Source organism: Tursiops truncatus, chromosome 7, assembly GCF_011762595.2.
Source record: "Tursiops truncatus isolate mTurTru1 chromosome 7, mTurTru1.mat.Y, whole genome shotgun sequence".
Classification (NCBI taxonomy): Eukaryota; Metazoa; Chordata; class Mammalia; order Artiodactyla; family Delphinidae; genus Tursiops; species Tursiops truncatus.
In genome coordinates, this window is record NC_047040.1 from 149,446 (window position 1) to 175,705 (window position 26,260).

General features: G+C 60.3%; 1 protein-coding gene across 4 annotated transcripts; it reads right to left on the bottom strand.

Moving 5' to 3' along the window:
• Positions 1-3,138: 3,138 nt before the first annotated feature.
• On the bottom strand, positions 3,139-24,891 carry D2HGDH (D-2-hydroxyglutarate dehydrogenase). 4 transcript variants are annotated; one of them, XM_033859373.2, is made up of 10 exons: positions 24,834-24,891; positions 23,313-23,680; positions 18,449-18,506; positions 16,870-17,009; positions 15,953-16,146; positions 14,650-14,818; positions 12,555-12,698; positions 11,119-11,261; positions 9,670-9,835; positions 3,139-4,320 (listed from the first exon to the last, which is right to left on the bottom strand). In XM_033859373.2, the coding sequence occupies exons 2-10, from the start codon at positions 23,668-23,670 to the stop codon at positions 4,061-4,063; spliced, it is 1,632 nt and encodes a 543-aa protein (XP_033715264.1). In that variant the 5' UTR covers positions 23,671-23,680; positions 24,834-24,891; the 3' UTR covers positions 3,139-4,060. The 4 variants fall into 4 exon arrangements, 3 of the variants coding, with proteins under 3 accessions (XP_033715264.1, XP_033715265.1, XP_073663087.1); XM_033859374.2 differs by lacking the exon at positions 24,834-24,891 and adding an exon at positions 24,446-24,789; XR_004527304.2 differs by lacking the exon at positions 24,834-24,891 and adding an exon at positions 6,193-6,370 and having other exon boundaries at positions 4,258-4,320; positions 23,313-24,787.
• Between the last annotated feature and the right edge of the window lie 1,369 nt (positions 24,892-26,260).

Below are 26,260 nucleotides of genomic sequence, written 5' to 3' on the forward strand. Positions count from 1 at the left end.
GGGCTGCCCACCCCCAGCCACATCCCATCCCTGGGGCTGAGGGGTGGGCGGCCTCCTTGCTCCCCCCGGCTCCCCGACAGCCTGCTTGCAGCCCTGCCTGGGGCTTTCCTCCCACCCCGGGGGCCCCTCCAGCCACTCTCCGCAGCCTCCGCTCTGAGCGGTCCTCTTACGTAACCTCTTCTCACACTGCAGCAGCTTAGAGGTTTTAAGGTGAAAATCAGAAGCTTTTTCTTTTTCTTTTTAATAAATTTATTTTATTTACTTATTTTTGGCTGCGTTGGGTCTTTGTTGCTGTGCGTGGGCTTTCTCTAGTTGCGGCGAGCGGGGGCTACTCTTCGTTGCGGTGCGTGGGCTTCTCATCACGGTGGCTTCTCTTGTTGCAGAGCACGGGCTCTAGGCACGTGGGCTCAGTAGTTGTGGCACGTGGGCTTCAGTAGCTGTGGTGCGTGGGCTCTAGAGTGCAGGCTCAGTAGTTGTGGCTCGCGGGCTCTAGAGCGCAGGCTCAGTAGTTGTGGCGCACGGGCTTAGTTGCTCCACGGCACGTGGTATCTTCCCGGACCAGGGCTGGAACCCGTGTCCACGCACTAGCAGACGGGCTCCTAACCGCTGCGCCACCAGGGAAGCCCCCCAAGAAGCTTTTTCTAAGGCAAACCCAACAGCACCCTCAGCCCCTCCCTTGCCACCTGCAGGCACATGTGGCGCCTGTCCTCGGGCAAGTGGCTGGTGAGGAGCTGCTTCGGGAGGTGGGAGGTGTCTCCCCACCCCCACCCCACCGCGGGGTCCACTCCTGGTCCGAAGGCGCCTGCTGTTGGCGCCTGGCTGGCTCCCTCGCTCTGCCTGTGACGTTTTGTGTGACCGCAGAGCCTGCAAGCCTCTGGATGGGTGAGCCTCCCCAGGCCCCGACTTGACACGCGCTCCGGGTGTCCTGCCGTCTATGCCTGCGGCCCCGGGGAGGGCACGTGTTCTCCGCGGGCACAGCCCACACCCGGGCTCTGCAGTGTGGTCCACACGGCCCGTGTCCCCGCAGGTTCTGAGAGTCGCCTGCTGGATGCGACGGGGTTTCCTCTGGTCTTCCTGCTGTTCCAGCGGGTTTTTCTGGACGTGTGAAAACCCAAGACCTCCCTGTCCTTGGGGAGCCCACGTTTTAGCATCACATAAGCGGGGTCCGGCTGGCAGGCCTCCTTCCTGCGTTCCCTCCGCAGGCCGCGTTGTTTCACTGATTCCAGGACACCATCCACCAAGACGGCACAAAGACCAGAGGACAGGGGGCCTCAGAGGCAGAAGGGAACCATTGCTGGTCAAGGTGGTGCAGAGGAAACGGCATGTCCCACCCCAGCTGCTGTGGGCCCTGAAACAAGGCCCCTGGCCCGCGGCGCCGCACCCCAGGCCTCGTCACCGGCAGGAAATGCCTGGTGTGTGCCTGCCTTCTGTGACCCGCCACTGCCACCTCCTCCAGCCAGGGCGCTGGGCAGGGCAGCCCCGGCTCCGTCCCAGAAACAACTGGGAAATCACCAGCCTCAAACCTGGCTTCCAGAGGGTCAGAAGCTGAGCACCACAGGTCATCCACTGACCTTGGAAGGATGGAGGACAGACAGGCGAGCCACCAGGGCTCTCGGGAGCTCCATCGTGCTGAGTGCCCAGCCGCGGATGATGGAAGAGGGGACAGAGCCAGCCATAGGGCCAGCGAGGCTGGAGGGACCCACTGCAGGGCCCCCCAGGCAGGCCCTGGAACCAGGCGAGGCCACAGGCAGCCGACAACGGGTGGGGAGGGGACCTGCATTTTAAATCCTGGCAGAGCGCAGGAAGGGCCAGTTGGAGGCAGTCACGGGTGTCCCGACACGCCCGCCCTGCTGGGCTGGCGTGGGGGCTGGAGATGGGCCCTGGCCCGGGCCCTGAAATCACGCTGGGGCCAAGACACCCCAAGAACACCCACCTCCCCCAGGGTATGTCCCACCCGCAGCCAGAGGACCCTGGCCGGGCAGGTGGACCCGGGCCAGCCGCGTCAGCAGGGGCAGGGGCTTGTGTCCCCTTCGGAGCAGGCTCTGCTGGGGCTGCCCCTCTCCTGGGTGACAGAGGAGGGGACCGTGGATGCAGCCCATGCCCAGCCTCACCCATCCAGCCCAGCAGCAGCCACGGGACCTCTGAATCAGTTTGCGCCTGGCTTGTTCACGTTTTATGGGAGTGTACGTGCACTCGGCAAAAAAAAAAAAAGGCAAAGCATCCCAAAAATATAGAAAATGATACCCCTCCCCACCCAACCCGGCCTCCAGGCGCCCAGAGTGAGTCCCAGCTGCGGTCTTGACACGCAGGAAGGTTCTGTTTGAACCGGCTTCCAAGAGTCGATGGCCTTTCTCAGAAGCAGGAGGTGAGCTGCCCCCTCTGTCCCCTCCTCTGGCCGTCCCTCTGTCCAGGGGCCACAGAGGCACACACCCGCCTCCTTCTCAACAGACACACGGCCAGCGACACGGCCACTGACTGACACCACCTGCAGACGGTGCTCCGTGCATGGCCTGGGGACACGCCGGCACGTGCATGTGTGCACGTGTGCCGTTTGTGTGCAGGTGTGTGAGCGCGTGTGCACGCGCACAGGTGGACCCTGAGGGGCGAGCCCCAGGAGTAAACCGCAGGGCCAGTGGATACCACTTCACTTTTTGACACTTTGGGGGCCAGCTTATCCTTCAAGGACATGGAGGGGTCCCCCTGCCACTTGCTCCCTCCCACCCCCAGTCACTAGGCCACCTTCTCGAAGCCCTACCCTTACTCTAGCAGGAAATGCCTCAAAGTTTTAGGCCCTCTAATAATCCATGCATTACTTTAATTCTCCAAAAACAACTTGCTTAGTCCTAAAACTTTTTATAGGAGGTATCTCTGCATCACAAAGCCCCTCACTGCACATTACCCACGTAAGACCACGCCTCAGCGGCCCGATGAGGCGGGGCTCCAAGCCACACAGTGGGGGACAGGGACGGGGGATGTGGCATGGGGATGGGAGACGGGGACAGGGATGCCCTGTCCCCACACACAGACTGCCAGGCCCCGGGTCGCTGACGCTGGGTGCTTGAGGAGCAGGGTACACGGGCACTTCCCCTGGGCTTTTATGAGGTTGTTTTTCTAAGAACAGAAGGAAGGAGAGTATCGTGATTTATTCCCACTTTTACTGGAAGTTCAGGGCAGCCAGAAACAGAAAACGTGTCCGGCCTCCCAGACTGTCTGCACAGCCCGAGCAGCTGCCCCAAGGACCAAGGTCAATGGGGAGGACCCGGTCGGGGTGACTGAAGATGCTTGTGCCGGGCGGGGCTTCTCACCCGGCACTACTGACATTCGTGGTCAAAGCAGAACCGCAAGGACACATCACAGCAAACCACCAAGCGCAAGAAGCCAATGCCTGTCTTCCAGCAACGGTCTTGCCAACCCACGGGCCTCCTGGGAAACGGGGGAAATGACACCTTCCACGGCGGGGGCATTCCTGTCACTGGCTCAAATGCGACTAAAAGTCATCCGTAAAGCGCCCGACGGCCCGGGCTCTGCTGGTCAGAGCTCCGCGTGGACCCACCTCACGGTGCTCTGCTGCCCACGTGGAGTCCACCACCTCTGCCCAGGGCACCTTGGAGGCTCACGCTGTGTGGGGACCAGCGGAAGGACCACCCGTGCCCCCTCCCAGAGCTGCACCCCACAAGGTGGAATCCCAGGGGCCACAGGCAAAGCAGGGGCGACCTGGTCTATTCTGATTGGGCAGAATGGCTCACCCACCTGGCCTGTCCAGGACCTGCAAAGGGACGGAGTGCCCGCCACGAGGATGGAGTGAGGACGGGGCAGCCCTCTCCACTCGGCCCACCCAACAGAACCGGCAGAGCACCCGGAGGAATCCTGCCGAGAGCCACGTGCCCCAGGCTCCACAGGGCCAGCTCCCCACCGCCAACCACGGGCCCGGGCACCCCGCCTGCCACTGGCTCCGTCGAATGGAGGCCCTGTGAGCCCACGCCAGGCCTGCGGGAGCGCCCCACAGGCAAAGCCAAGGATCGAGGCCCCCTCCCGAGTCTCCCGCTGACCGTAGCGGGCGTCAGGTGCGGGTGGGCAGCGTCTTGTAGGGGTTCAGGATGCCCTTGGGGTCCAGGAGGGCCTTGAGCTGCTGCATGAGCTGCAGGGCCTCAGGTGGCTTGCTGTAGCCAAGGACGTCCTTCTTCTTGAAGCCCAGGCCATGCTCGGCACTGACGCTGCCCCGCTGCCTGGCCGTCCACTCGTACACGTAGGGCTCCAGGGTGCCCAGCAGCGACGGGCTGAAGGCCTCTGCCGTCACGTTGAGGTGCAGGTTGCCGTCCCCTGGAGGGACGCGCAGGTCAGGCTGGGCCCCCCTTTCCCGAGAGCCCCCAGCCCCGCCCCTGCCCTGCCTGAAGGCCACCGGAGGAGTGCCGGCCCCACCCACCTCTGCCCTCACAGCCGGCTTCCAGACCTTCACGTCACTGGCCACTGACCTGCTGGTGACCACTCCCCTCCTCTGGGGGCTGCAGCTCCCTTGGCTTCACATACGTTTCTCTCCAAGTTCTCCCCAGCCCCCCATCTCCACCCGCACAGTCTAACCTCCAACCCCTCCCCGAGGGCTCCAGACTGAGAGGAACGAACACCCACCCGACCTGCGAGAGCCCCAGGCTGGACCACCGATGCCTCCACAGACCTGGGTCCCCAGTGCCCAGGAGGTCTCGGACCAGGTGACCTGGGGGCCTCTGACCCTGTGGCCTGGGGCTTCTTAGACCCCCTCCCTCCATGTACATTTGTCAAATGCAGGGAGCAAACCAGGGATCCCTCTCCCACCAAAAGTGGTTCCCACTGATACCCTCAGGGTGAAGGCTCTGAAAACAAGGGCCTTTCCCAAGGGAAACACTGCGGGGGGCGGGGGGGAGATAAGCTTATCTCCACTGACACTCAGATGCCACACCGGCAGCCAGCCTGCATGGGCTTGCCGCACAGTTCACAGGGCCCCCGTGGCCCCAGGACCATTCCTGGCTGCGGGCTGGGACCCAGCCCCACTCCCACCCTCCCCACCTTCTGCACAGGCAAATCACCCCAACTCGGCCTCAAATAATTCCCACAGATACGAGCCTAAGATACATGAGCCCCAAATTGCAAACACACAGAAAAGAAACCATGATGACCAAGACCTGCAAGGACCTGCGACCTGGTGATTTCCAGAAACGGAAATAAATGTTTCACGTGTTTAAAGAAATGAGAGAGAAAAAAATATAAGACACTGACCAGGGAAAGCTTTTAAATACCCAGGCTGATCTTCTAGAAATGAAAAATACGGTCACTGAAATGTCAACAAGCAAAGAGAGATTAATGAAATGGAAAACAAATCAAGCACACAGAGGATCAGAGCTACAGACAACAGGAAAGACAGACAGACGCGTGGGGACATCGTGAGCCCTCGACTGAAGCTCCAGAAAGAAGGGGCGGGCGGGGAGAGACGATATTTGCAGAGACCACAGGGGAGCGATTTCTAAAAGCCAAGCCCACCAGACCCCAGCAGGGCATGCCAACGCTCACCTAAACCAAGCAGAGTGAAGCCCAGGAACCCCGAGGAAAAGGGAAAGATCTTAAAAGGAACAAAAAGGAAAAAAATGGACTCCTTTCAATGGAACCACACTCGCTGACAGCTAACTTTGCAGCAACAGAAGTCAAGACGGCAGAATGATGTCTTCAGTCTGCAGAGAACAGAACTGTCAACAGAGAATTTTGAAATCCACCGGAAAAAAAAACACCGAAAAACAAAATTCGTACATTTTCAGGTAAATGAAACCCGAGACATGCTGTCACCTACTTTCCCACACTAGAGGCAATTCTAAAGGCAGGGCTGTGACCCCAGGTCAAAGAAGGACCAGAGGTGTGGGTGAGTCTAGACAAACACTGACCTCGTGGAGTAATAACAACAGCAATGCTGCTATCTGGGGCTAAAAAACACAATGGAACACACTCCAAAACACAGTGTGTGACCAGGAGCAGATGGTGACACCAAAATGACAGGGTCCCAAGTGCTGATCAGGGCTTTCAGGGAAACAGAACCAGTAGGACACCTGCAGATGCACGCAATGTACAGAGTGGGGGTTGGGGGGAGGGAGAGGGCTAGGAGGATGGAGGGACAGAGAGAGGTCAATTTTAAGGAACTGGCCCACGACTGTGGGGATGTGGGAGTCCAACCTGCAGGGCGGACCAGCATCTGGAGACCTGGGGACGAGCAGACGCTGCAGCTCGAGTCCAGAGGCTGTGGGGAGAATCCTCTCCCCGTCGGGGGACATCTGTATCTTCCTCTTCAGGCCTTCGACTGCTTAGATGAGGCCCACCCACATCATGGAGGGTAATCTGCTTTACTCAAAGTCTGCCAATTTAAATGTTCATTTCATCTTAAAAATACCTTCACAGCAACATCTAGATTGGCGTCTGACCAAGAATCGGGGCAACACAGCCCAGCCAGGCTGACACACAAGATGAACCACCACACTGTCTGGTAGGGGGATCATGATACTGATTAACTTCCAACCCTGCTAAGGTAGGGCCGCCCTGATAAGGCTACAATTCTAGGGCTACTGCCGAAAGAATAGATAGGCACAATTCCCTCATTAGTAAATGGAAACAAGTTATACGAGAAAAAACACCAACCAAAAGAAGGTAATAAATCAGAGAAAAAGAAATAGAAGAAATGAAGGACAAACAGAAGGCCCAAAGTCAGACGAATCCAGGTCACTGAGTAATTACAGTCTATGTAAATTACAAAATATGCCACCTCAAAACAGCCTGCTTTGGCATAAGGATTATTTTGAGCTGAAGGCAACTGAAAAGAAACAGGCACAAGAAAAGCTCTCTGCCCTCCGTCCACCTAAAAGCAGGACACGAGTGTGTAAAGGTGTCCCCACATTCCAGCAAGGTCAGGGTACCCACCTGAGACAACTCTGGCCTTGGTCTACACAAGCCTCACGTCCATCAGCCTCCCTGTGTGTTTATGCACCTTCCCACAATTTGCTGCCTAGAAGTTCTGTCCTCTTTCTTCATCTGTACCATCTCCAAAGGTGTGCTGGTCTTTGCTAAGATGCCCTCTAAGTCCAAGTTCTAACTGAAACCAAGCAGGACCCTGTGGGGCTCCTGCGCAAGGGAGCCTCTCTGTTCTGCCTCCATGACCTTCCCTGAGCTCCAAAGGGCAGATTCGAACAGCTGCTAATCAGGGAAGGGAGGGGAGGCAGAGACAAGGGAGGGGCGGCCAGGAAACAACAGCGCAGCCTTGGGCCAGGGTCCTGGTCCCTCCTCAAGGGACACACAGAACAGTGTATTTGAGCTCTTTACAGAACTAAAACCCCCAACAAATGGAAGATGTCAGCATTCTTCATTCCAGAAAAGACCACCTGAGGCCAGATCAAAGGCGCGCAGGCCCTGCACCCACAACCTAATCTCGTCAGCAACCCCACCCTTGAACCATGGCTATAAAACTCCTCACCAAAACCTCCCGGGTTGGGACCCACAGTTTTTCAGGGCACAAGCCCACTGTGTCCCCCTCTGCCTGGCAAAGCAATAAAGCTATTCTTTTCTACTTCACCCAAAACTCTGTCTCCGAGATTCCATTCGGCACCGGTCACCGAGGCCGAGTTTTCGGCATCAAACTGACAGCCTGCATCCCCTATCTTCAGAATTAGCAGAGGCACCAGGAGAAGCAGAGGGGTCTATTGTCACAGCGAGAGCTCCTCTCGGCAGCTGACAGCCGAGCACGTTCCAGGAAAGGGGCGGCACAGAGTGCACTCTTTACCTGGAGGGCCTGCAGGGAGCACACTCCTCTCAGGCACCCACCGAACGGACATGGAAACTGGCTGCACCCTGGGCCAGGGACACGCTGCAACTGAAGATGAGTTCCACCCAGCTCTCTGCCCACAGCACAGTCAACAAGCCCATGATCTTTAAAATGGCTAGAAAACTCCCATATGTTTGGAAATTTAAAGACACAATACTGCCTACCTCATGGGTCAAGGAAGCAATGACAATGGAAATGAGAAAATATTCAGACCCGAAAGATAATGACAGTGCCATCAGACAGGGTGGGACCTGGGGCTTCCCTGGTGGCGCAGCGGTTAAGAATCCGCCTGCAAATGCAGGGGACACGGGTTCGAGCCCTGGTCCGAGAAGATCCCACATGTCGCGGATACAACTAAGCCCGTGAGTCACAACCACTGAAGCCCGCACACCTAGAGCCCATGCTCCACAACTAGAGAAAGCCTACACGCAGCAATGAAGACCCGACGCAGCCAAAACATAAAATAAATAAATAAATAAATGTAAAAAAAAAAAAAAAGAAAAGCACTAAAATCATTAACTTCAGCGGTCTGCTTTTCGTGATTAGCAGTAATATTTTGATATTCGACTACAAAAACTCCTCTATATCCTGGTTCCTCCTTTGCCTCTTTGACGCCGTCCCTCCGAGCTATCTGACAGGTTGCCTCCCATCCTATGTCCTCAGTATGGTCCCCGAATAAAACTTAACTTACAACTTTTAGGTTGTGCATTTTTCTTCAGTCAACAGAGACAAGAAACAAACCAAATGAGCAGTTAAACAGCCCCCCTCCGCAAAGGCTGGACATGGCACAAAGGAAAAGAGGGATAATATGAACAAGGTAATTAATGCCAATACACTCGAAGGCTTAGAAGAGACGGACTAATGCCCAGAAAAAAAATTACCACAACCAATTCTGAAGAAAAGGAAAGCTAGGAGAGCCCTCTAGTTGTTAAAGAAATTTCTCTGTAGTCAATCCCACTCCCCCGCAAAAAAATACCCACAAAAACCTTCAGGCCCAAATACCCTCATTTACAAGTTCTACCAAACATTCAGGGAGAAGGTAATTCCAACCCGACAGACTCTGCCAGAGACGACCCCCAAATCGTTTTAGGACTTTGAGACCAACATCCAGCCTGGACAGAAGAAAGAAGCCTTACAGGACAGGAAGGAGAAAGCCCTACACGGGATAAGTAAACGGGATCAAACAAGACACAAAAAGGATTGTGGCCACGCTGGGCTTATCCTGGGACACAGGCCCACTTGCCCTCAGAGGTCTGGAGTGATGAGCCTTGTTGGCTGGTCAAAGGAAAACCAGCACTGGGCACCTGGGCAGACCCAGGAAAAGCATTTGACAAATCCAATGTTCCTCCTCAATTCTTGAAAGTGGAATCCCTCCACTCAAGCGTTCAGAGCGATGCTGGGCCAGGGCCAGGCCTCCACCGTGTGACCCTTACCGCACCTCTTCAGACCCTCACAAGCCCAGGAGGCACTGCTGAATCCCGCCCTGGAGACATGGACGGAGGCCCCAGCACACCTGCCCTGTGGACGGGGCTCTGAGACGCCCAGTTCCAAAGGCTGCCGGGAATGAAGGGGAATGAAACAGTTCCTTTCATTTTGCATGACTTCTCTGCAAAAAATCATTATCTGAACTGCTTTTAAGATCCTTCTGTCTGAGGAGGGAGGGGTGAGGCCCCTTCATCAAACCCCGAGACCCCCGCGTTCAGGGCCCACCTCCCGCTGGCCCAGCCAAGCCCAGACCTTGCGCTCTGCCTCCGAGACGGCCCCAGAGACCGCGTGGCGAGGACGCGGGTCCTTCCCCCTCCTGGCCCAGGGTCTCCACCCGCACCGCGGGCCGCGCTCACCCAGGTGGCCGTAGCCCACCACGTGCTTGGCGTGCAAGCCGAGGCGGGCCCGCAGGTCGCTCACGAGGTCGTAGAGCCTATCCAGGGGCAGCGAGAGGTCGTACTTGTACACGTAGCCGTCCCGGCTCAGGGCCTCGGTGATCCTCTCCCTCAGGGCCCACAGCATCTGGAAGTGAGGGGACGGGCACGGTCACCTGCGGCGGGCAGGGCAGCGATGCTGCGTTGCTGTGGGGTGACCGCGGGGTCGCGAGGCGAGGAAACCCTCTGGGTGACAGAAACGTTCTGCGTCGTGACAGGTGTGTGGCTTCTGTCCCAGAGTCCACATGGGACAAGGTCCCCGAATGAGGCCACGGGCTGGCCCCCGGGACCCAGGCACCCAGGGCCCCTCTCGGGACAATCAGAACTGATCCCCCATGGGGCCCCAAGCGAGGGTCGGGGGAGAGCAGGTGCGGGAGGACCATGGCAGACAGGGGGACATCCCGGGCCTGGGCTGGGGGACACGGGGAAGGACTGAGGGAGCAGAGAGGCAGGGCGGCCTCATCATGGTCACGCTGTCCTTCGCGAGAACGCCTTCCCTGTCGCGTGAGAGAACAGAGGGCCTGGGAATGCCTGTCCCACTTGGGCCTCATCCCTGCCCTGCCCTAAACCCCCCACTCCCCATTTCAGGAAACCTCTCGGCAAACCAACCTCCTCGGCAAGGCAAAAACTCCTTTCTCTTGCTTTTTTAACATACCCCCAGTGCAATGATCACCCCTGAAATAATAACAATAATTCCTCGCCACCGCGGAACATCCGGGCAGCGTCCGGATCTCCCCGGCTCTCTCACAGACTTCTACAGCAGAGGGTCACTCAGCACCTGCTGCCCGCACACACCTGGAGTCCAGCCACATCCCTGCACGGCCGGCCTGAGCCGGCCGGTCCCGCCTGTCCCCTGTGCCCAGAGGCTCCTCGAGCCCCACTCATGTCCATCACGTCCTGGTGCAGCCCCAAGTCCTGCTGCCCCCTTGTCTGCCCACTCCCTCTCACTGTGCTCCAATCCCACCCTCTCCAGAAAGTTCTGTCTGGAACACGGCAGGCACCAGCCCCCTCAGGGCCTTTGTGCACCGCACAGGTAACTCACTCCCCACCCCGCATCCATCTGTGCTCAAAATGTCCCTTCAGGGACTTCCTCCTGACCCCTCACCCACCCAGGAAGGATGCTGGCCCAGCCCCCTCCTGTGTCACCCAGCTGGGCCCCTGGCACCGACGTTTGAGAACGGGGCTGTGGAGCCAGCAGCCCAGACAGGGCAGGACCAGAGGGGCCACCGAGACAGGTGGCACCAACCCCCAGGGATGGGGCACCCAGCCCAGACAGATGGCCCGGCTGGGGACACGTGCTCACGCTCAGCCACAACCCACAATCTAACTGCAGGCGTCACGGGAAGGACGAGGGCCTCAGCCTTCACACACCTTGATCCTCCTCTGATCGGTGGCCAGGGTCCCGTCGGTCACCAGCCCCGAGCCCAGCACCTGCTCCAGGAAGCCGCTCAGCTTCTCCGCATCGTGCCCCGCCCCGGAGCCCGAGGTCTCGATGAGGACGTAGAACGGACTTTCTGGAGGGGGCAGAGGGAAAGCGGAGGGGAAAGCAGTTGGCCAAGAGCTAGGACAGGTCTAGGCCAGCCGCAGCTCTGGTACCCCTGACGGCGCTCATGTTGCCCACAGAGCAGCCGCTGGCTACTCGGGTTGAATTTCAGACAGTTTAAAAATAGGTCTTTCACTGTAAGAGAAGCCAGGCCCCCTGGAGACAGCACAAAGCTGTACTTTTGGTGCCTGGATGGGGTGGGGGCGCCCCAGGGACCCCTCTTACCAAACTGTGTGCTAAAGGGGAGGCCCAGCGCTTTGCAGTGGCCGATAACACCCCAGGGGCCCTCCAACCATCCAGAGATCTTCTGTCCCTCCAGGGACCCTTCGCTCCCCACCCCCAGGGACCCTCCGTCTTTCCAACGGTCGTACATGTCTTATTTCTCTACCCTGGACAGGTGGTTTCCTATTTTATACGAAAACAAATGCCTCAGTAAAAACTTAAAGCATAAAGTTCTTTCCACACTTATGACTATTATGGACTGAACTGTGTAACCGCCCACCCCAAATTCCCACGGTGAAGCCCTAATCCACCTCTTATGCGACTGTATTTGGAAATTAGGCCTTTAGGGATGTAATTCAGGTTAAATGAGGTCCTAAGAGTGGGGCCCTGATCTTTCAGGTGCCCTCATGGGAATAGGAAGACACTCCAGAGGTCTCTCCCACACACACACAGAAGACGCCCCGTGAGGACTTTCACCAGAACCCAACCCTGATGGAACCCTGGTCTTGGACTTGCAGCCTCCAGAACCAGGGGAAATAAATTTCCTTCTTTAAGGCCGTAGTGTTCTGTTAGGGCAGCCTGGGGTAAGACAACGATCATTTCTTCCGGGTCGATTCCAGAAGTGAAAATACCAAGGTGTACAGCTGCACGGACTTAGCCTCACACAGAGCGCGGACTAAAGACCTGGGCGTGACGAGCTCACTGGCAAAGCAGAACGAGCTGGCTGAGCTCCGAGGGCCAGCACTTCATGCGATGACACGTCTCCCAGTGCAGGAGCCGGGGGGGCGCCCCTGAGTGTGCATCTGGCTGTTCCAAAGACCCCAGGGCTACGGCACGACCGACAGCCTTTGACTGAACTCCGGGGGCGCACGTAAAACGAATTTCAGGGAGAATTCTGCTCTCAACAGCTACAGGGACGCCGGAACCGTGGCGACGCTCCCTGCCACCTCCTACTTCACGGACGGGACGGAGGCTCCGATCAGCCCACACATCAAACGGCACAATAGGGGCGGTGGGCGCTGCCAGTGGGCGGGGACAGTACCTTGCACGGGGCAGGCGAGATGGAGGTGGAGCCCGACCAGCTTCATGCACTCGGCGTCCATGAACTCGAATGCGGACAGGATCTCACCCAGCATGCCCCTGCAGGTGCAGAAGGTCTGCAAAACCTCAGCAAAGCCAGGACAGCCTGCAACAGACATGGAAAAAGGACAGTTGAGCTGGTCATGCAGAGGCAGGGCCTCACCTACGGGCCCACTTGAGCCCCCTTTCAAGCAGCAAAACCAACCCGTCTCCTGGCAACGGTGCTGCTGAGCTGGGCAGCCTCGCAGAGCGGGACAAGCCACCCGGGTCAGCCACCACGTCGTAGGTCACAGGCATCGAAGAGGAAGAGAAAAGGCTGCCTGAGAGCCCCGACGCTCAGGAAAGCCACTTGGAAAGTCCACAAACACAGGGCCAGCAATGGGCCGCCCCGGAAAACGGCTTAGCTGTGCGTCTCTGACAACACCCAGGGCCCAGCAAGTCATTCAAGGCACATGTACTGACCCCCGAGCTCCCCGTGGTGCCCCGGTGCCTGGAGCTGACCAACAGGGCCCAAGGCAGAGAGGGGACGTGGATATGTCAGCAGGCCGGGAGGGGTGGGCACACTTGGCCTTTCAGGGCAGGGATGGGAAGGCACTGAGAGGTCGTGTGGAGGTCAGGGAGGAGGGTCTGGAGAGAAGATCCCGCGAGTGAAGCTCAGGGGCTGAGGCCCAAGGGACACGTGCAGGACCCCCGGCTGGACGCGGGGCTGGACATGGCGGGTTCGGCGATACATGAACCCCAGCCGCAGGGAGCGTTAGTGAACTGGACACAGATCAGAAGAAACCTTCCAGAGTGCATCACAGAGTGAGACAGGATGGAAACTCGGGCGCAGGGAAGACACAGGGAGGGTGGACAGATTGATAGGCTCTATCGTGCGTCTAATCGCAGTCCTGAGAGGGGAGCAAAACGGGGCAACCGCTGACGACGGGGGGTGGCAGGAAACTTATGGAAGTGGGAGAACCAAGCCATGGGTTTAAGAAGTTCAGGAAACCCAGAGAGAAAAAGAAACGTACTCTCACACACGACATACCGAGACCCATAAAACGCCAAAGGTAAAGAGAAAATCTTTAAATCGGCCAAAGAAAAAGAGAGAGAGTCCCTCAGAGCAGCGGCAGCAGAGGACGGCTGGCTGGCGTCACCAGCAGCCACGGAGCCACGCGGAGGGGCGCCCTCAACAGGACGAAAGGGCACAGATGCCAGCCTGTGCTCGCCAGAGTGTCTTCCAAGAATGGGGTGAAAGGGAGATGGTTTGGGACAGACTCAAAGCGAGGACTCAGCAGCAGGCGTCCACGACAGGAAACGACGGAGGACGTGTTCACAAGGCACGTGGCCTCTGCAGGAAGGCCTGACGCAGGGGACGAAGAAAATGGCACGTGTGGAAAATAACAGTAAAAGGACCACCAGAGACCGGAGACTGATGGGCTCAAGACGAGAGCCCGCGCGTGGTGGGAGCCACTGGGGCCCCTGCGTCCCGCCGCCGGGCAAGGTGCCGGGACCTCCCAGAGATGGGCCTCTGGACCAGCAGAGGAGCGGAGGCTGCAGTTAACCTAACGCAGCTGAACGACGGCGGGAAAGGAGATGCAAACAGGTGATGGAGGGATCGGAACAAAGTAGACGTGAGCCCGTTTTTCAAGCCTGCTCTGAAGGGAAGCAGAGAACGTGAACGGCCGGCGAGGGAAATGTCCCAACGCCTTCGCAGAGACAGGTGGTCCAAGACAGGGGAGGCCAGCGGCTGGCTTACAGAGGGGACTAATTACTGCCCCCCCAACCCTGTGATGAACAGACTCATGCCCTTGATCTCGCGCCAAACCACATCATTTCCCTGTGAATCTTACTGCATAAGCTGCCTAAGTAACAAACGCCGGGTGGATAAAACGGGCAAAGCCCCAGTTTTGTTACAGAATAGAGTGTGTGCTCTGCCCAGACCCCACCGTGGACACCAACGAGGCCAGGTCCCAGACCCTTTGGAAACAGCGAGAAGCCCAGAGAAACAGGAGGGACCGCACACGGCAGCTCAGCCTGAGAACCCGCTCGAGAGGCAGACGGAGGGCACCTACCGAGGAAAGCCACGTTCACAGCGCTGGGCTTGGGCGGACACAAGATGGACACGGCGGTGATGACCCCCAGGGTGCCCTCCGACCCGATGAAAAGCTGCTTCAGGTCATAGCCCGTGTTGTCCTTCCGCAGGGATGTGAGGCAGTTAAGGATGGTGCCGTCGGCCAGTACCTGGGAGGGAGCAGAGACGGGCACTCTTGCATCAGCCCACGGCCCCAACAGATGCCCTGGGGAGGCCGACCCAGCCCAGGGCACCCTGAGAAAGCTGAGCCAGTCATCAGCCCCCCGCCCCACTTTGGTCCAGGAACACAGGGGTCCCTAGGGTGGCACCAGGCCGGAAGTCACCCCAACAGGCTGAAAGAGGGGCTTCTCTTCCCCGGGTGCAGTGACGATCCCCACCCCCACCACGATCAGGAACCTCAGGGCCCAGTTCTCAAGGGAAGCTGGCCCAAAGCAGGGCACACCTGGGGTGCCGGAGGGCGCACCCGGGGAGGAGTAGGGCAGAGAGTGGCAGTGCGTCAGGCCCCCCACCCCTGCCCTGCTCATCCACAGGCCCCGCAGTCATGCTCTGTAGGCCCGTCCTGAGTCTTGCTTGGTTCATTTAGTCAGAAGCTTAGTGAAACAGCTTGTGAAAATGAGAAAGTGAGTTACAATAAAAAATAACCGGCGTCCAGAGGACAAAGCTACAGGAACCTCGTGATTTAGCAGATGCAAGTCGTTCCCTCCTTGGGTAAACGGAGGGCCCTTGCTTTAGAAAGCCCTGAGGTGTGCTTCACAGACTCAACAGCCCTAGGGGTGGTGACAGTGGCGCCACGGGGCTCGTCTGAGCACGAGCTACCAGGAAGCTGGAGGGCAGAATGCTGCTGGTCCGGGAAGCTGCTCGGGCTTCCCACGGCAGCTCCTCACAGGGACAGGAGGGCAGCGGACGCACCATCACCTCGTGGGAAGCCAGAAAGCGGGGTGCTTCGTGTAACCCCCAAGGCCCTGGTGGGACCGAGAGGAGACCGGGGCTGGTACAGTGGGAACCTGGATCTCCAGGCTGGGACAAGGCCCCATCCCCGAGGTGGCCTCGTGCACCTGCGCCACCCGGGGCCCAAGAGGGCAGCCCCCATGCTGGGCCTGCACCACCCCAGGTGTCTGCGGGGAGCAAGGGTGGACCTGACAGGGGGTCTCACCCAGAGACCTCGCATGCTGACCACTGGGAAAGTCAGCCACCCTGGGACCGACCTGGGGACCAGAGCGAGCCCAGCCAGGTGTCCCTGGAAGCAGGGCCAGCGCTGAGCTGCGACAGTGTCCCCAGCTCACCACTTCCAGGCCCAGGACCGTCCCCCGCAGCGAGCCGTATCGCAGCAACCGCAGGCCGCCTGCATTGGTCGCCACGTTCCCCCCGATGTGGCAGCTGCCCTTCGCCCCGAGGTCCAGCGGCACGACAAAGCCCCGCTCCTCCACATACCGGCTCAGCTCCTCCAGGACGCAGCCCGCCTGGCAGACCAGGACCCCTGCCAAGCAACCAGAGCGCCCGCGGGGACTCTCAGCTCAGGACCCCCAGAAGGGGCGTCCACCCGGAACCCGGGCGAGGAGGAAAAGGGGCGTGTCCCCCCTCCCTCCCCAGAAGATGCCTTCATGAGAAAAGAAAAACAACAGTGAGGCGAAATGGAGGAGAAACACGTCACATACACCACCCACACCCACACCCACACGCTTATTACGCCAGGGAGCCGCAAGCGGAGGGCTGCTACAAGGCCGTGGCCCTCGACCGTGGGGGTGATTCTGCCCCTGGGGACACGTGACAATCCTGGAGGCGATCTGGGCTGGAGGGGCCGCTGGCATCGAGTGGGTGGGGGCCAGGGTGCTGCTCGACACCGCCCAGTGTCCCGGTGCCCCTGCCAGACAGCACGATCCACCCGTATGTCCTGCCCGAGGCACCAACTCGCCGTTGCTGAGCCCCGAGCTTCACGAGCACGGAGCGCCTTAGACGCCTTGCACGCCCCGGGAAGGGCCGGCACGGCCAGGAAATGTCAATCTGAAGGGGCCGCAGGAACAGGTCAAGCCCAGGGGGTGAGTCATCCCAGTAACCAACTAAATAACAACCCCCCTCCAGACGCACCCGGGGGCCCGGCTCGGGTGGAGTGGTGGTGGCGTCTGGGCCCCCCCCAGGCCCGGGTTCCCCACGGCCCAGCCCCGCAGCTGAGAGGGATGGTCCTGACGACAGCTGGCCTTACCAGACACGTTGTGGAAGCTGACGATCTGGTTCATGAGGGCGGTGGACACGATGATCTCATCAAAGACGGGGGTACTGCCCCCCACCATGCCCGTGTTGCCCCCCTGTGGGCTCACGGCCAGGTTCCTCTCATGACAGTACCTGGGACACGCACAGGACCAGCGTCAGGGCCCCTTTCCCACACCACCGGCCCAGGGGGACACTCTCGGGGCCCTCCTGCCGCAGCCTCGAGGGGGTGCCTCCTCGGCCCCCACGCACAGTGGGAGTCTGACAGGACAAACGTCCATCACACAGCCACCTGGGGAGCTGGCGGCCAGCATCTTCCCAGAGCACGGCTGAGGCACCACGGCTGCCCTGCGATGCCAGTCCTCCAAGTACAGACAGTCCGAGCGACAGCTGCAGCCCCCCCTGTTACCTGAAGAACCGCAGCCCCCAGGCACTCGGGGCTCCCTCCCACCTCCACGCCCCACGTCTCCTCTCTCCTTTAACCTTGGCCGCATGCCCTTCCCTCGCCCACCACCCTCCAGACCTACGTCAGACTCATCAGTAGCACCTCGTCCCCAACCAGGCTCCCGCTGTGCAAAGGCCTGAAGCGACAAGCGCCCCATTGGGTCAGGATTTGGGCAGCAGGGCACGTGCCCCGAGAGGCAGGCTGCCCACGTGCGTCAAAAACGCCGCCTGCCGGGCTCCCCTGGTGGCACAGTGGTTGAGAGTCCGCCTGCCGATGCAGGGTACATGGGTTCATGCCCCGGTCTGGGAAGATCCCACATGCCGCGGAGCAGCTGGGCCCGTGAGCCATGGCTGCTGAGCCTGCGCATCCGGAGCCTGTGCTCCGCAACGGGAGAGGCCACAGCAGTGAGAGGCCCACGTACCGCAAAAAAAAAAAAAAAAAAAAAAGCCACCTGCCATGCAGTCAGCCTCCAGCCGTGGCTCTGACAGAGAAGGCCGGGGCGCCCGCCCACCTGCCAGCTATTCTGAAGCACTGGACACACCTCAACGTGCCACCATGGGGACAAAGCACTCACAGGGCGCACACCTTCCATGCAACGACAGAGGCGTGGAAGAATAATTAGCAACAAGAAATGGGCACGGATATTGCCAAACGGAAGGGAAAAAAGACTCTGACACTGTAGATACAACGTGGTAACATTTAAAACCCTCACCCCCGCGAGAAAGATGCTGAGCTAACACACCAAAATGTCACCGGTGGTTTTCTTTGAGGGGAAATTACTGGCTGCTTTCGCATTTTTTTTCTTTATGGTTTTGTACGCTTTCCAATTTTTCTATAATCAACACGAGAACGTATTGATACAAAACATCAAAGAGCACATTTCTCAAGAAAAGGTCCGTCTCCTTCCCTGCCCTGCCCTTCGAGTCTGCAGCCGCTCCCCACCCAAGGCCCAGCTGGTACCCCAAGGGTCCAAGATTCCGGGCTCAGCCCTGCTCAGGCTGGCACTGCCCCCGCCACCTCCCCGGCCCCGGTCACTGTCCATTTCACGGGGTCTGCCTGTTCTGTGTCCCGTGCCTGTGAGGAAACCATGGGCGAGCAACGCAGGAGGGAGGGTGGGCAGGGCGTGTACCTGAGGATGTGCGCCACCTCCTGGGACGTCCGGGGCCTCAGCAGCACCTTGCTGGAGCCTGCAAGACAGAAGCCGCGCGGTCACCCCGCGGCAGGGCTGCGTCCCACCTCCTGGCGGAGCTGGCCCACAAACCTCAAGGACCAAAACCCGACGGCAGGAGCGGCCCGTCTCCAGCTGGAGGGGGCGGAGGGCCAGCGGGTGGTGGTCTGTGGTCCTGAGCTGGGCCCTGGGAAGCAGGCTGGCAGGGCCCCAGGGTAGGGGCGTCTGCCCGCCTTCCCCACTGAAGGTTACTGGGTTTCCCTTGTAATTTAATACGGGTCTCGCGCAGAGACACTTGAGGCTACGTCGATACCCTGTCGCCCCGCAAACGGTCGCCTGTGAATCATCCTTACCTGAATCTGTTCTCAGGACAGGTACCAGAGGTGATGTTTCTAAATGCATCCATCCCCTTCCCTCTCATGTATTTGTGTCCTTGGCTATTTAATCACAGCCGGGCGGGCTCATGGGTTCTTAGGTTGTTCATTGGTTACAATTCTTTGCTGCCACGATTTATTTGATGTCCAGCGTGGCCTCGTCTGTCGGCATTGCTGACCACTGTCTCCAAGACAATCAAGTGTCTTCCCACCCTTTCAATTTTGTGGGAAGTATCAGTACTTTAAGTGGCTAAGAGGCTGCAGGAGGGCAGCAGGGCATCTAGCAGGTGTTCCTGCTGGCCAGCGATTTCATGGAGCTCTGAGAGCGGGCTGTGGTTGCTACCTTACCCTTTTTATTCTGAAAGCCATTTCTCACTTGCTGTTCATCAAATGGACTGTGCCTGCCCAGGCAGCTGGCTGTTTGGCACCCAGATCCTTCAGGACAGCACAGTCCAGGGACCCTGGTCACCCCCGAGGCTCTGTCGGTTTCACTCACACACTGTTTCTCAGCAACACCCGAGTGCCCACCCTCTGTGCCCTGTGATGGGCACAGAGAATAAAAACAGACGAGTTCTCCCGCCCCTGGGAAGTTTACTTTCTCACGGGGGAAAGGATAAGAAAACGGTCCAACGTGTTAATAAGGGGAGCCTACAAAGAGAACGGAGCACAGAGCAGAGAATCATCAGAGGCAACTCGGGGGAACCGCCCAGGACTGGAGGGAAGGAGCGTCCAGCCCGGACAGGCCGGGACGCGCAGGCCAGTGAGGGGACAGGTGGAAAGCCCGGCTGCACAGGCTCCGGACACCACCCCGCTGCGGCCCTCCTCCCTCTCAGCACCCTCACAGTGCTCTGGGGCTGTCCCTGCAGGGGGACCGCCCTGGATCCAGGCTCGCTCAGCACCCCACCCACCACCTGCAGCATCCCAGCGTTTCCAGGTGCCTCACCCCCATCCGCTTTCCCGGCCTCCTGGCGCAGCTGCTCCGGCACTCCCGCCTCTTGTCTCTGCTTCCCCTGCAGCCCTAGGGCACTGACCCCTCTCCCTCCCTCAGGATGCCTCCGGGCTTGGGGTGCCAGAGGAGCCCTCCTCCCCTGGGGCCTCGTCCAGGCGCCCTCCTCACGCACACAAACCTGGCGGCGCCCCGGGTTCTCGGTCTCCCAGCGAGTCCTGGGGATGCCAGCGCCCCCCGACCTCAGGGTCAGCACAGCACGCCCGGCTGCCGCCCCCTGCACGTGTCGTATGCCGGGGCTGCTTGCACACGACGGGGCAGAGCTGAGGCCCAGGACCTCCCGCCCGCCCTCTGCAGGAGCCTGCTGGCCGGGCCATGGAGACTGTGCCCAGCAGGACTGAGACCTGGCCTCGGGGCGTCCAGTGGCCCGCAGAACAGGCTGCCCCCGCTCCAGCATCCGCACAACCCCTGGGACTGTGGCCCCCCGACGCTTCCTCGAGGACGTCCCTCCTGTCCCTGTGTCATCCACGTTTCCCTCTCCACCTGCTCATCCCCGATGACACCACAAACCTGCTGAGACGGCGCTCTCATCCTAGAACTAAAGACGAAAAGTCCCTTCACTTGACCCCCGAGCCCTGCAAGCCTCACCCACTTCTCTGACCCTCCTGGCCCCTCACACCCCAGGACCGGCTCCAGGGGCGCATGCATCCCCTTCACACCATGGAGAACCTCCCACGTGTCCCCAAGGATGCCCACGTGGCCCGTCTCAGCCTGTCCGTGCGGCCGCATCTGACCCCACGACCCCACCTCCCTGCCTTTCTTCCCCCGGCCCCTGGTGCCACGCCCCTTCGGCGGGCCCCTCGCCCCTCCACTGGACACAGCGGTCATCAGCCTCCTCGGAAGGCCGTTGCTTCCCCGCCCTAGACCTCAGACTAGCTTGCTCCACGGCCCGACAGGCCCCCTTGCGTGGCCACAGGAACACGTCCAAACCCAAACTCCTGGTTCTCCCTGCACAGATCCACCCTCCTCCGGTCACTCTCCGCATCAACTCAGCAGACGGGTCCAGTTTTTGCTACTGCTCAGGCCAAATGTCCCTGCGTGCCTGCCATCGTTCCATCACACCCTCATCCAGCCGTCAGCCAACCTCCCTTCCAGACACACCTGAGCCAACCGTTACTCAGCGGCCAGCCCCCCGCCCGGGCACCCGGGCCCTCGCACACCCACTGCGGCCCCCTCCGCCGTGGCCCTCCGGCCGCACTGCCCATCAGCGGGCAGGAAAGGTCAGGACACACAGGGCCCTCGAGGCCTCGCTGACCCGCCCCTCCCCGACCTCCTCCCGCCAGCCATCCACTAGGGCCGCTCATGCGGTCTCAGGTCTCATGGCTCCTCCAAGGAGCCCAGTGCAGCCCTGCTCTGAGGCTTTGGCTGGCTGTCCCTGCTCTAGGCACGCCCTTCCAGAGGCTTTCCCAGGTCGGAGAAAACGGCCTGTGCTGGGGGGGCCTCCAGGGCGCTCACGGCCATGTGGAGCGCAGCCCAGCCCCTGCTCCTGCTGCCACCCCCAGGTCAGCCTCCTGTCCCTCTGCACATCCAGGGCCCCAGCCTTTCACTCGGTGCAGGCGCAAAGTTTGTAGGGTTAACCCATGAGCGAGTGGTCTAAGTTTTGAAGGAAGAAATGTTCAATAAGCTTCCATTTCAAATAAAATCTCACTTTTTAAGAAAAATTAAAAGACCCTAATCAGCTTTTGCTAGCTTACATTTTCTACGTAACTCTGAGATTAAAATGATCGAAAATTTAGACAGGCTTTCTCTCCAAAAGAAAGCCGCATAAAGGGGTATTTAGACAAAAATTCACCAAGTACCCCAACAGACGCCCACCGAGCAGCCGCTGGGCCCTGAGCCCTTGGACTCACAGCTGAGCAGGCCCAGCGCGGCCCCCCGAACTCAAGGAGACAGGAAGCCCGCAGGGGTCCTCCACATGGGCACGCAGGGCAGGCTGCCCACTGCCCAGCCCCCAGGTAGGTGGCTGATGGGGAGGAAGGCCCCCAGGAGACTGCAGCCGCCGCCGGCGCAGGACACCCCAGAGCATGGGCACGCGGGCCTCGGGGACGAGCAGGTGGGGCGCCCTGCGTGGGGCTGGGCACTGAGGTCTGTCCGCCCAGACAGTAGCACCAAGGTGGGACCGCGACCGGCCTGGCGGAGCGGGGGCGGGCATCACCCTCTCCGGCCTCCAGGATCACTGCCTGCTGGGCGGGGCCTCTCAGCAGGGCAGTGCCGCCCCTGTGGGCAGGGCGGGGCTGGACGCCCTTCCACTCGAGGGCGCCCCAGCAGAGAAGTAGAGCCGAAGGTTGTCCAACGTCTCGGGCCTCCCACAGGGGCAGGACCGCCCCGTTATCTGCGCGTCCGCCCCAGTTCCACTCGCTCAAGACTCTGCACTGTGGTTTGGAACCTCACTCGGAGGTTTTCCCGCCGGCAGCACAGCCCTCAGAGTGTCCGAGTCAACAGCACAGCACACCCTCCACTACTCTTTTTCAGTCCCGAGTACGCTGGATCCAGGCCCAGCCTGAGGACCTGGCCGCCCAGCGTGTCCTGGAATTACAGGTTTAAATATGCCCCCACGTTGTAATTGCCTGTCTTCTAGCTCTCCTTAATATTGTAGCAAGAACATCACGGAAGTAGGTCACATAATCTCTGAAATCATTTCAGAAGAGAACACAGGGTATTAGGAAATCTCTGTTATCAAGAGGGTGCGCTGGGTCCAGGAGGAGAAGCGCTGGTACAGTGGAGGAGAGGAAGCTGCACTGGGGAGAACAGGCCTCCCAGAAGATGCGTCCACCTCCCAGCAGATGCGTCCACCTCCCAGAAGGTGCGTCCACCTCCCACCCCTCAGAACCCGTGAACGTGACCGTATTCGGATAAAGCGTCTTTACAGGTGTAATTAAGGATCTTTGAGATGAGATCATCCTGATTAGGGTGGGACCTCAATCCAAGGACAGGCATCCTCACAGGAGAATGGAGAGGGGACACAGGGGAGAGGCCATGTGAGGACAGAGGCAGAGACTGGAGTGATGCTGTCAGGAGCCGAGGTCTCCTGGAGCCCCCGAGAGCTGGAAGAGGCAGCCTGCACACCCACCGCGGCAGGTCACAGCGCAGGCCCCCTGGAGGGAGCCCTGCCCACGCCTGGATCTCAGACTCTGGCCTTGAGAACGGAGAGGATAAAGGTGTCGTTTTGAGCCTGGTTTGTGGTTCTTTGTTACACAGGTGGCCCCGGGAGACTAATGCAGGCGCTGAGGGGAAGCGAGCAGTAGTTAACACACACACCCACCTCTGAGCAGCTGGCGGGGGGCGGGGGGAGGCGCTGTTTCATCTTTTAATGTGTAGACGTCGTGCATAAGAAAAGCGTTATGTGCCACCACCCAGAGCTCCTCACCGGCCTCACCTCAACTCACGCTGTTTCTCAAGCCCACCCACCCCGCCAAGTGTGAAGCATGAACAGACCCTTACTCACCCCGGACCGTCCTCAGCCAGTCCACATTGGGGGCCTCCAGCTCCTCTGGGTCTGTGATGACCCTGCCAGGGACGATGCGCTCCAGGGCAGCCAGGTCGTCCTCAGACACCACGGAGAAGGGCAGCCGCCGCACCGAGTAGCGCTCCCGGGTCAGCACCACCTCGGGAGCACAGGAGAATGCCGAGGAGCTGCCTCTTCGAACGAGGGGGCTGGTGCCCGTGGCCCCCCAAGGGCTGCCTGTCCCAGGGATCCTGGACGCCCCTGCCCATGTCCTCTGCTGTGCGGAGACTCCCTGAGGGCAGGCCGCCTGCCACCAGAAGAGCCACGCAGGCCGCCTGGGTGCCAGACGGGACATCATCGCTCCTGCCCTGAAAAGCAAGTGACTGGACCTGGAACTCTGGAATACTACAGAGCAACGGAAAGGGAAGCACCTGCTGGGAAGAGACCTCGGCAGAGCCCAGGCCCAGGAAGGGTCCAGAAACAGACAACACTTTCCACAGTGGTGGTGGCGGAGTGAGATTGGACCACCCGGGAGATGTGGGCTGGGGGGGGACAAGGGACACGAGGCCTTCACCCTGACGCAGTGTGCAGTCACCTCCTGACAAGTCACTGAGATGTACGCCCTTGGCTGAGGCCCCCCCTGGGTGTCAGCTTGTAACACCTGCAACAACCGTATCTCCCTTTCACCCCCCTTCCTTCAGAACAAACCAGGAGTTAAGGTGCTAAAAGGAAAGGGACAGATACCACTGAACTGTACACTTAAAAATGGTTAATATGATAAATCTTATGTTTCGTGGATATGTTACAAGTTTAAGAACCACGGAATCAAAGAAAGTGGGGGCGGGGGGAAGCTCCTCTGGCTGCCCACGGTGGGAGAGCCGGGATTCGCACAAACGCCACGCAGCCCTGCAGCCCCCCGGAGAGGCGGGAGGGGTGCAGCAGCCGTTTTCTGGATACTTCCACGTCACCTGATGCTCAGACAACCTGAGTCGGCACCGAGGGCAGCGTTCGCGCGTGGGTTCACACCCGCTGTGTGACCCTGAGAAAACGAACGAGCCTCTCTGTGCCTTGATGCAGCATGTGCCTCACCGGTGGGGATGAGGATTAAATGAACCACGGACGGTGACCCTCACCGTTAGGGGGTACGCAGTACAGGTGGGCGAGCTCAGGAAAGGAACTCTCTGGGACCCCCGACGGGGACCAGGAGCTTGGGGCCACGGCCGTCGGGCCAGCCCACAGGTGACCACCCGGGGCCAGGAGGGGCCGCCCCGGCTGGGAAGCAACGGCTAATCGCGGTGGCCCCGGCGCACCCGAGGGCGCTGAGTCACCCCGGCTCTTCCGGAGGGGCCGGGGCGCGCGGCCTGCGCGATCACATGACGGGACCAGCCCGGGCGGTCGGACCCAAGGACCCCGCGGGCGCCCGCCGCGCCGCAATTGCGCGCGCCCGCCGCCCCGGACCCGCGCCCCGCAGCCCCGCAGCCCCTCAGCCCGGACCCCGAGCGGCCGCGCGCACGCACTCACGTCCGCGTCCCCGCCGCAGGCCTCGCGCCGCCGCAGCCAGAGTGGGCTGGACGGGCGGGACTGCGCCTGCGCCGGAGGCCTCCCGCCCCGCCCCCGCCCCCGGGCCCCGTCCCCGCCCCCGGGCCCCGCCCCTGATGCCTCCAGCCCCCTGCGCCCTGGTGCGCAGCTTGATCCAGCTTCCACGTGGGGTCAGCTGGCCTTGACCCGCCTTGGCACCGGCTAGTGGGGGTCCCAGCGCACCCTCCCACCCCTTCCACGAGGACTGGCCCCGGGTGAGAGCGTAACTGCTCACTCCTTCGTCCTACGGGCGGTCCCCAGGGGACTCTGGCTCACCCCCCTCCTCTGCCCCAGGGACGCCCTGGCCCCCACTCTGGCAGAAGGGCAGACATCTCTGCAGGTCAGGTACGCACTGCAGGCAGGCCGAACCCGAGGAGCTCCAGAAGCTGCCTGCCCAAGCATTCTTTAGTGATGGGGCCTCAGAGGAGCTGGGCTGGGTTGGTGACCCGGCCGCAGGAAGGCCTGAACCACACCAGGAGGGAAGAAGCCTCTCCGGCCTGCTGCCTCCTCCGGCCCCTTCAGGTTTGCACCTGCCCGGTGCTGGGCTGCCGTCTGCAGCTCCAGTGCATCCACCCAAGGGGGACAAAGGGAGGGGGGAAGCTTCCGGGCTGAGGGATGTTCCTCACCCCAGCAGCACGGGTGCCAGTTCCCAGCCGCATCACGTTCCCTCAGGGGTGCCCCAGCTCCATGGGGCACCCCTTCCCGGGGCTCCTGAGGCCCAGGGCCACCCAAGTAACACCTGCTCTAGGTGGCCGTGAGGCCGGCCCTCCTCCGAGCTCTGAATCCTAATCAGCGCCCCTCCTCCAAGCAGCCAAACCCAGACTCCAACTTCCTCCCCCTACCCTGCCCCCGCCCCTCGCCGACTTAGGGATGGCAGCCGCTTCCTCCAGTGACTGTTACCTCAGTGCTCCCTTTTTGCTCTTTCAGCCCTGGAATACCCTCAATTACATTGTTACAATAACTAACACAGTCCCTAGTACCCAGAGTAGAGTTCTCTTCCCACCCTCTGGCCCCCACGTGTCCTACCAAGGCATCTCCAGTACGTGTCTGGCTCATCAGTCCCAGAGTTCTTGGTGAGGCAGACAGGAGGGATGTTCTGTGGGATGCTAGGATGGCGACCCGTGGCCCGGGGACTGCAGAGAGCGCGCGTGTGTACGTGGCCCAAGGCAGGGCCGCGACGGTGTGCTGCCAGCTCGACCAAGTAGCAACAGAACAAAGATCCCGGTGGCCCCTGCATATGGGCACTGGCCAGATCAGCAACTACCTGCCGCCTGCCAAGAGCGCACGTGCTGCTCTGGTAGCCAGGCCCTGCAGGAACAGCAGCTGCAGCGGGGTCTCACCCACATCTTCAGTAAACCATACTCCGTAAG

What these genes read in the sequence shown, in the direction of transcription:
- D2HGDH (XM_033859373.2), bottom strand. Translation starts at nt 23,670, where the DNA reads ATGATGTCCCGTCTGGCACCCAGGCGGCCTGCGTGGCTCTTCTGGTGG. An exon ending in CGGTCCTGGGCCTGGAAGTG is followed by an intron (nt 14,819 to 15,952) that starts GTGAGCTGGGGA and finishes GCTCCCTCCCAG; the next exon opens with GTACTGGCCGACGGCACCAT. An exon ending in TCTCGCCTGCCCCGTGCAAG is followed by an intron (nt 11,262 to 12,554) that starts GTACTGTCCCCG and finishes TGCCCCCTCCAG; the next exon opens with AAAGTCCGTTCTACGTCCTC.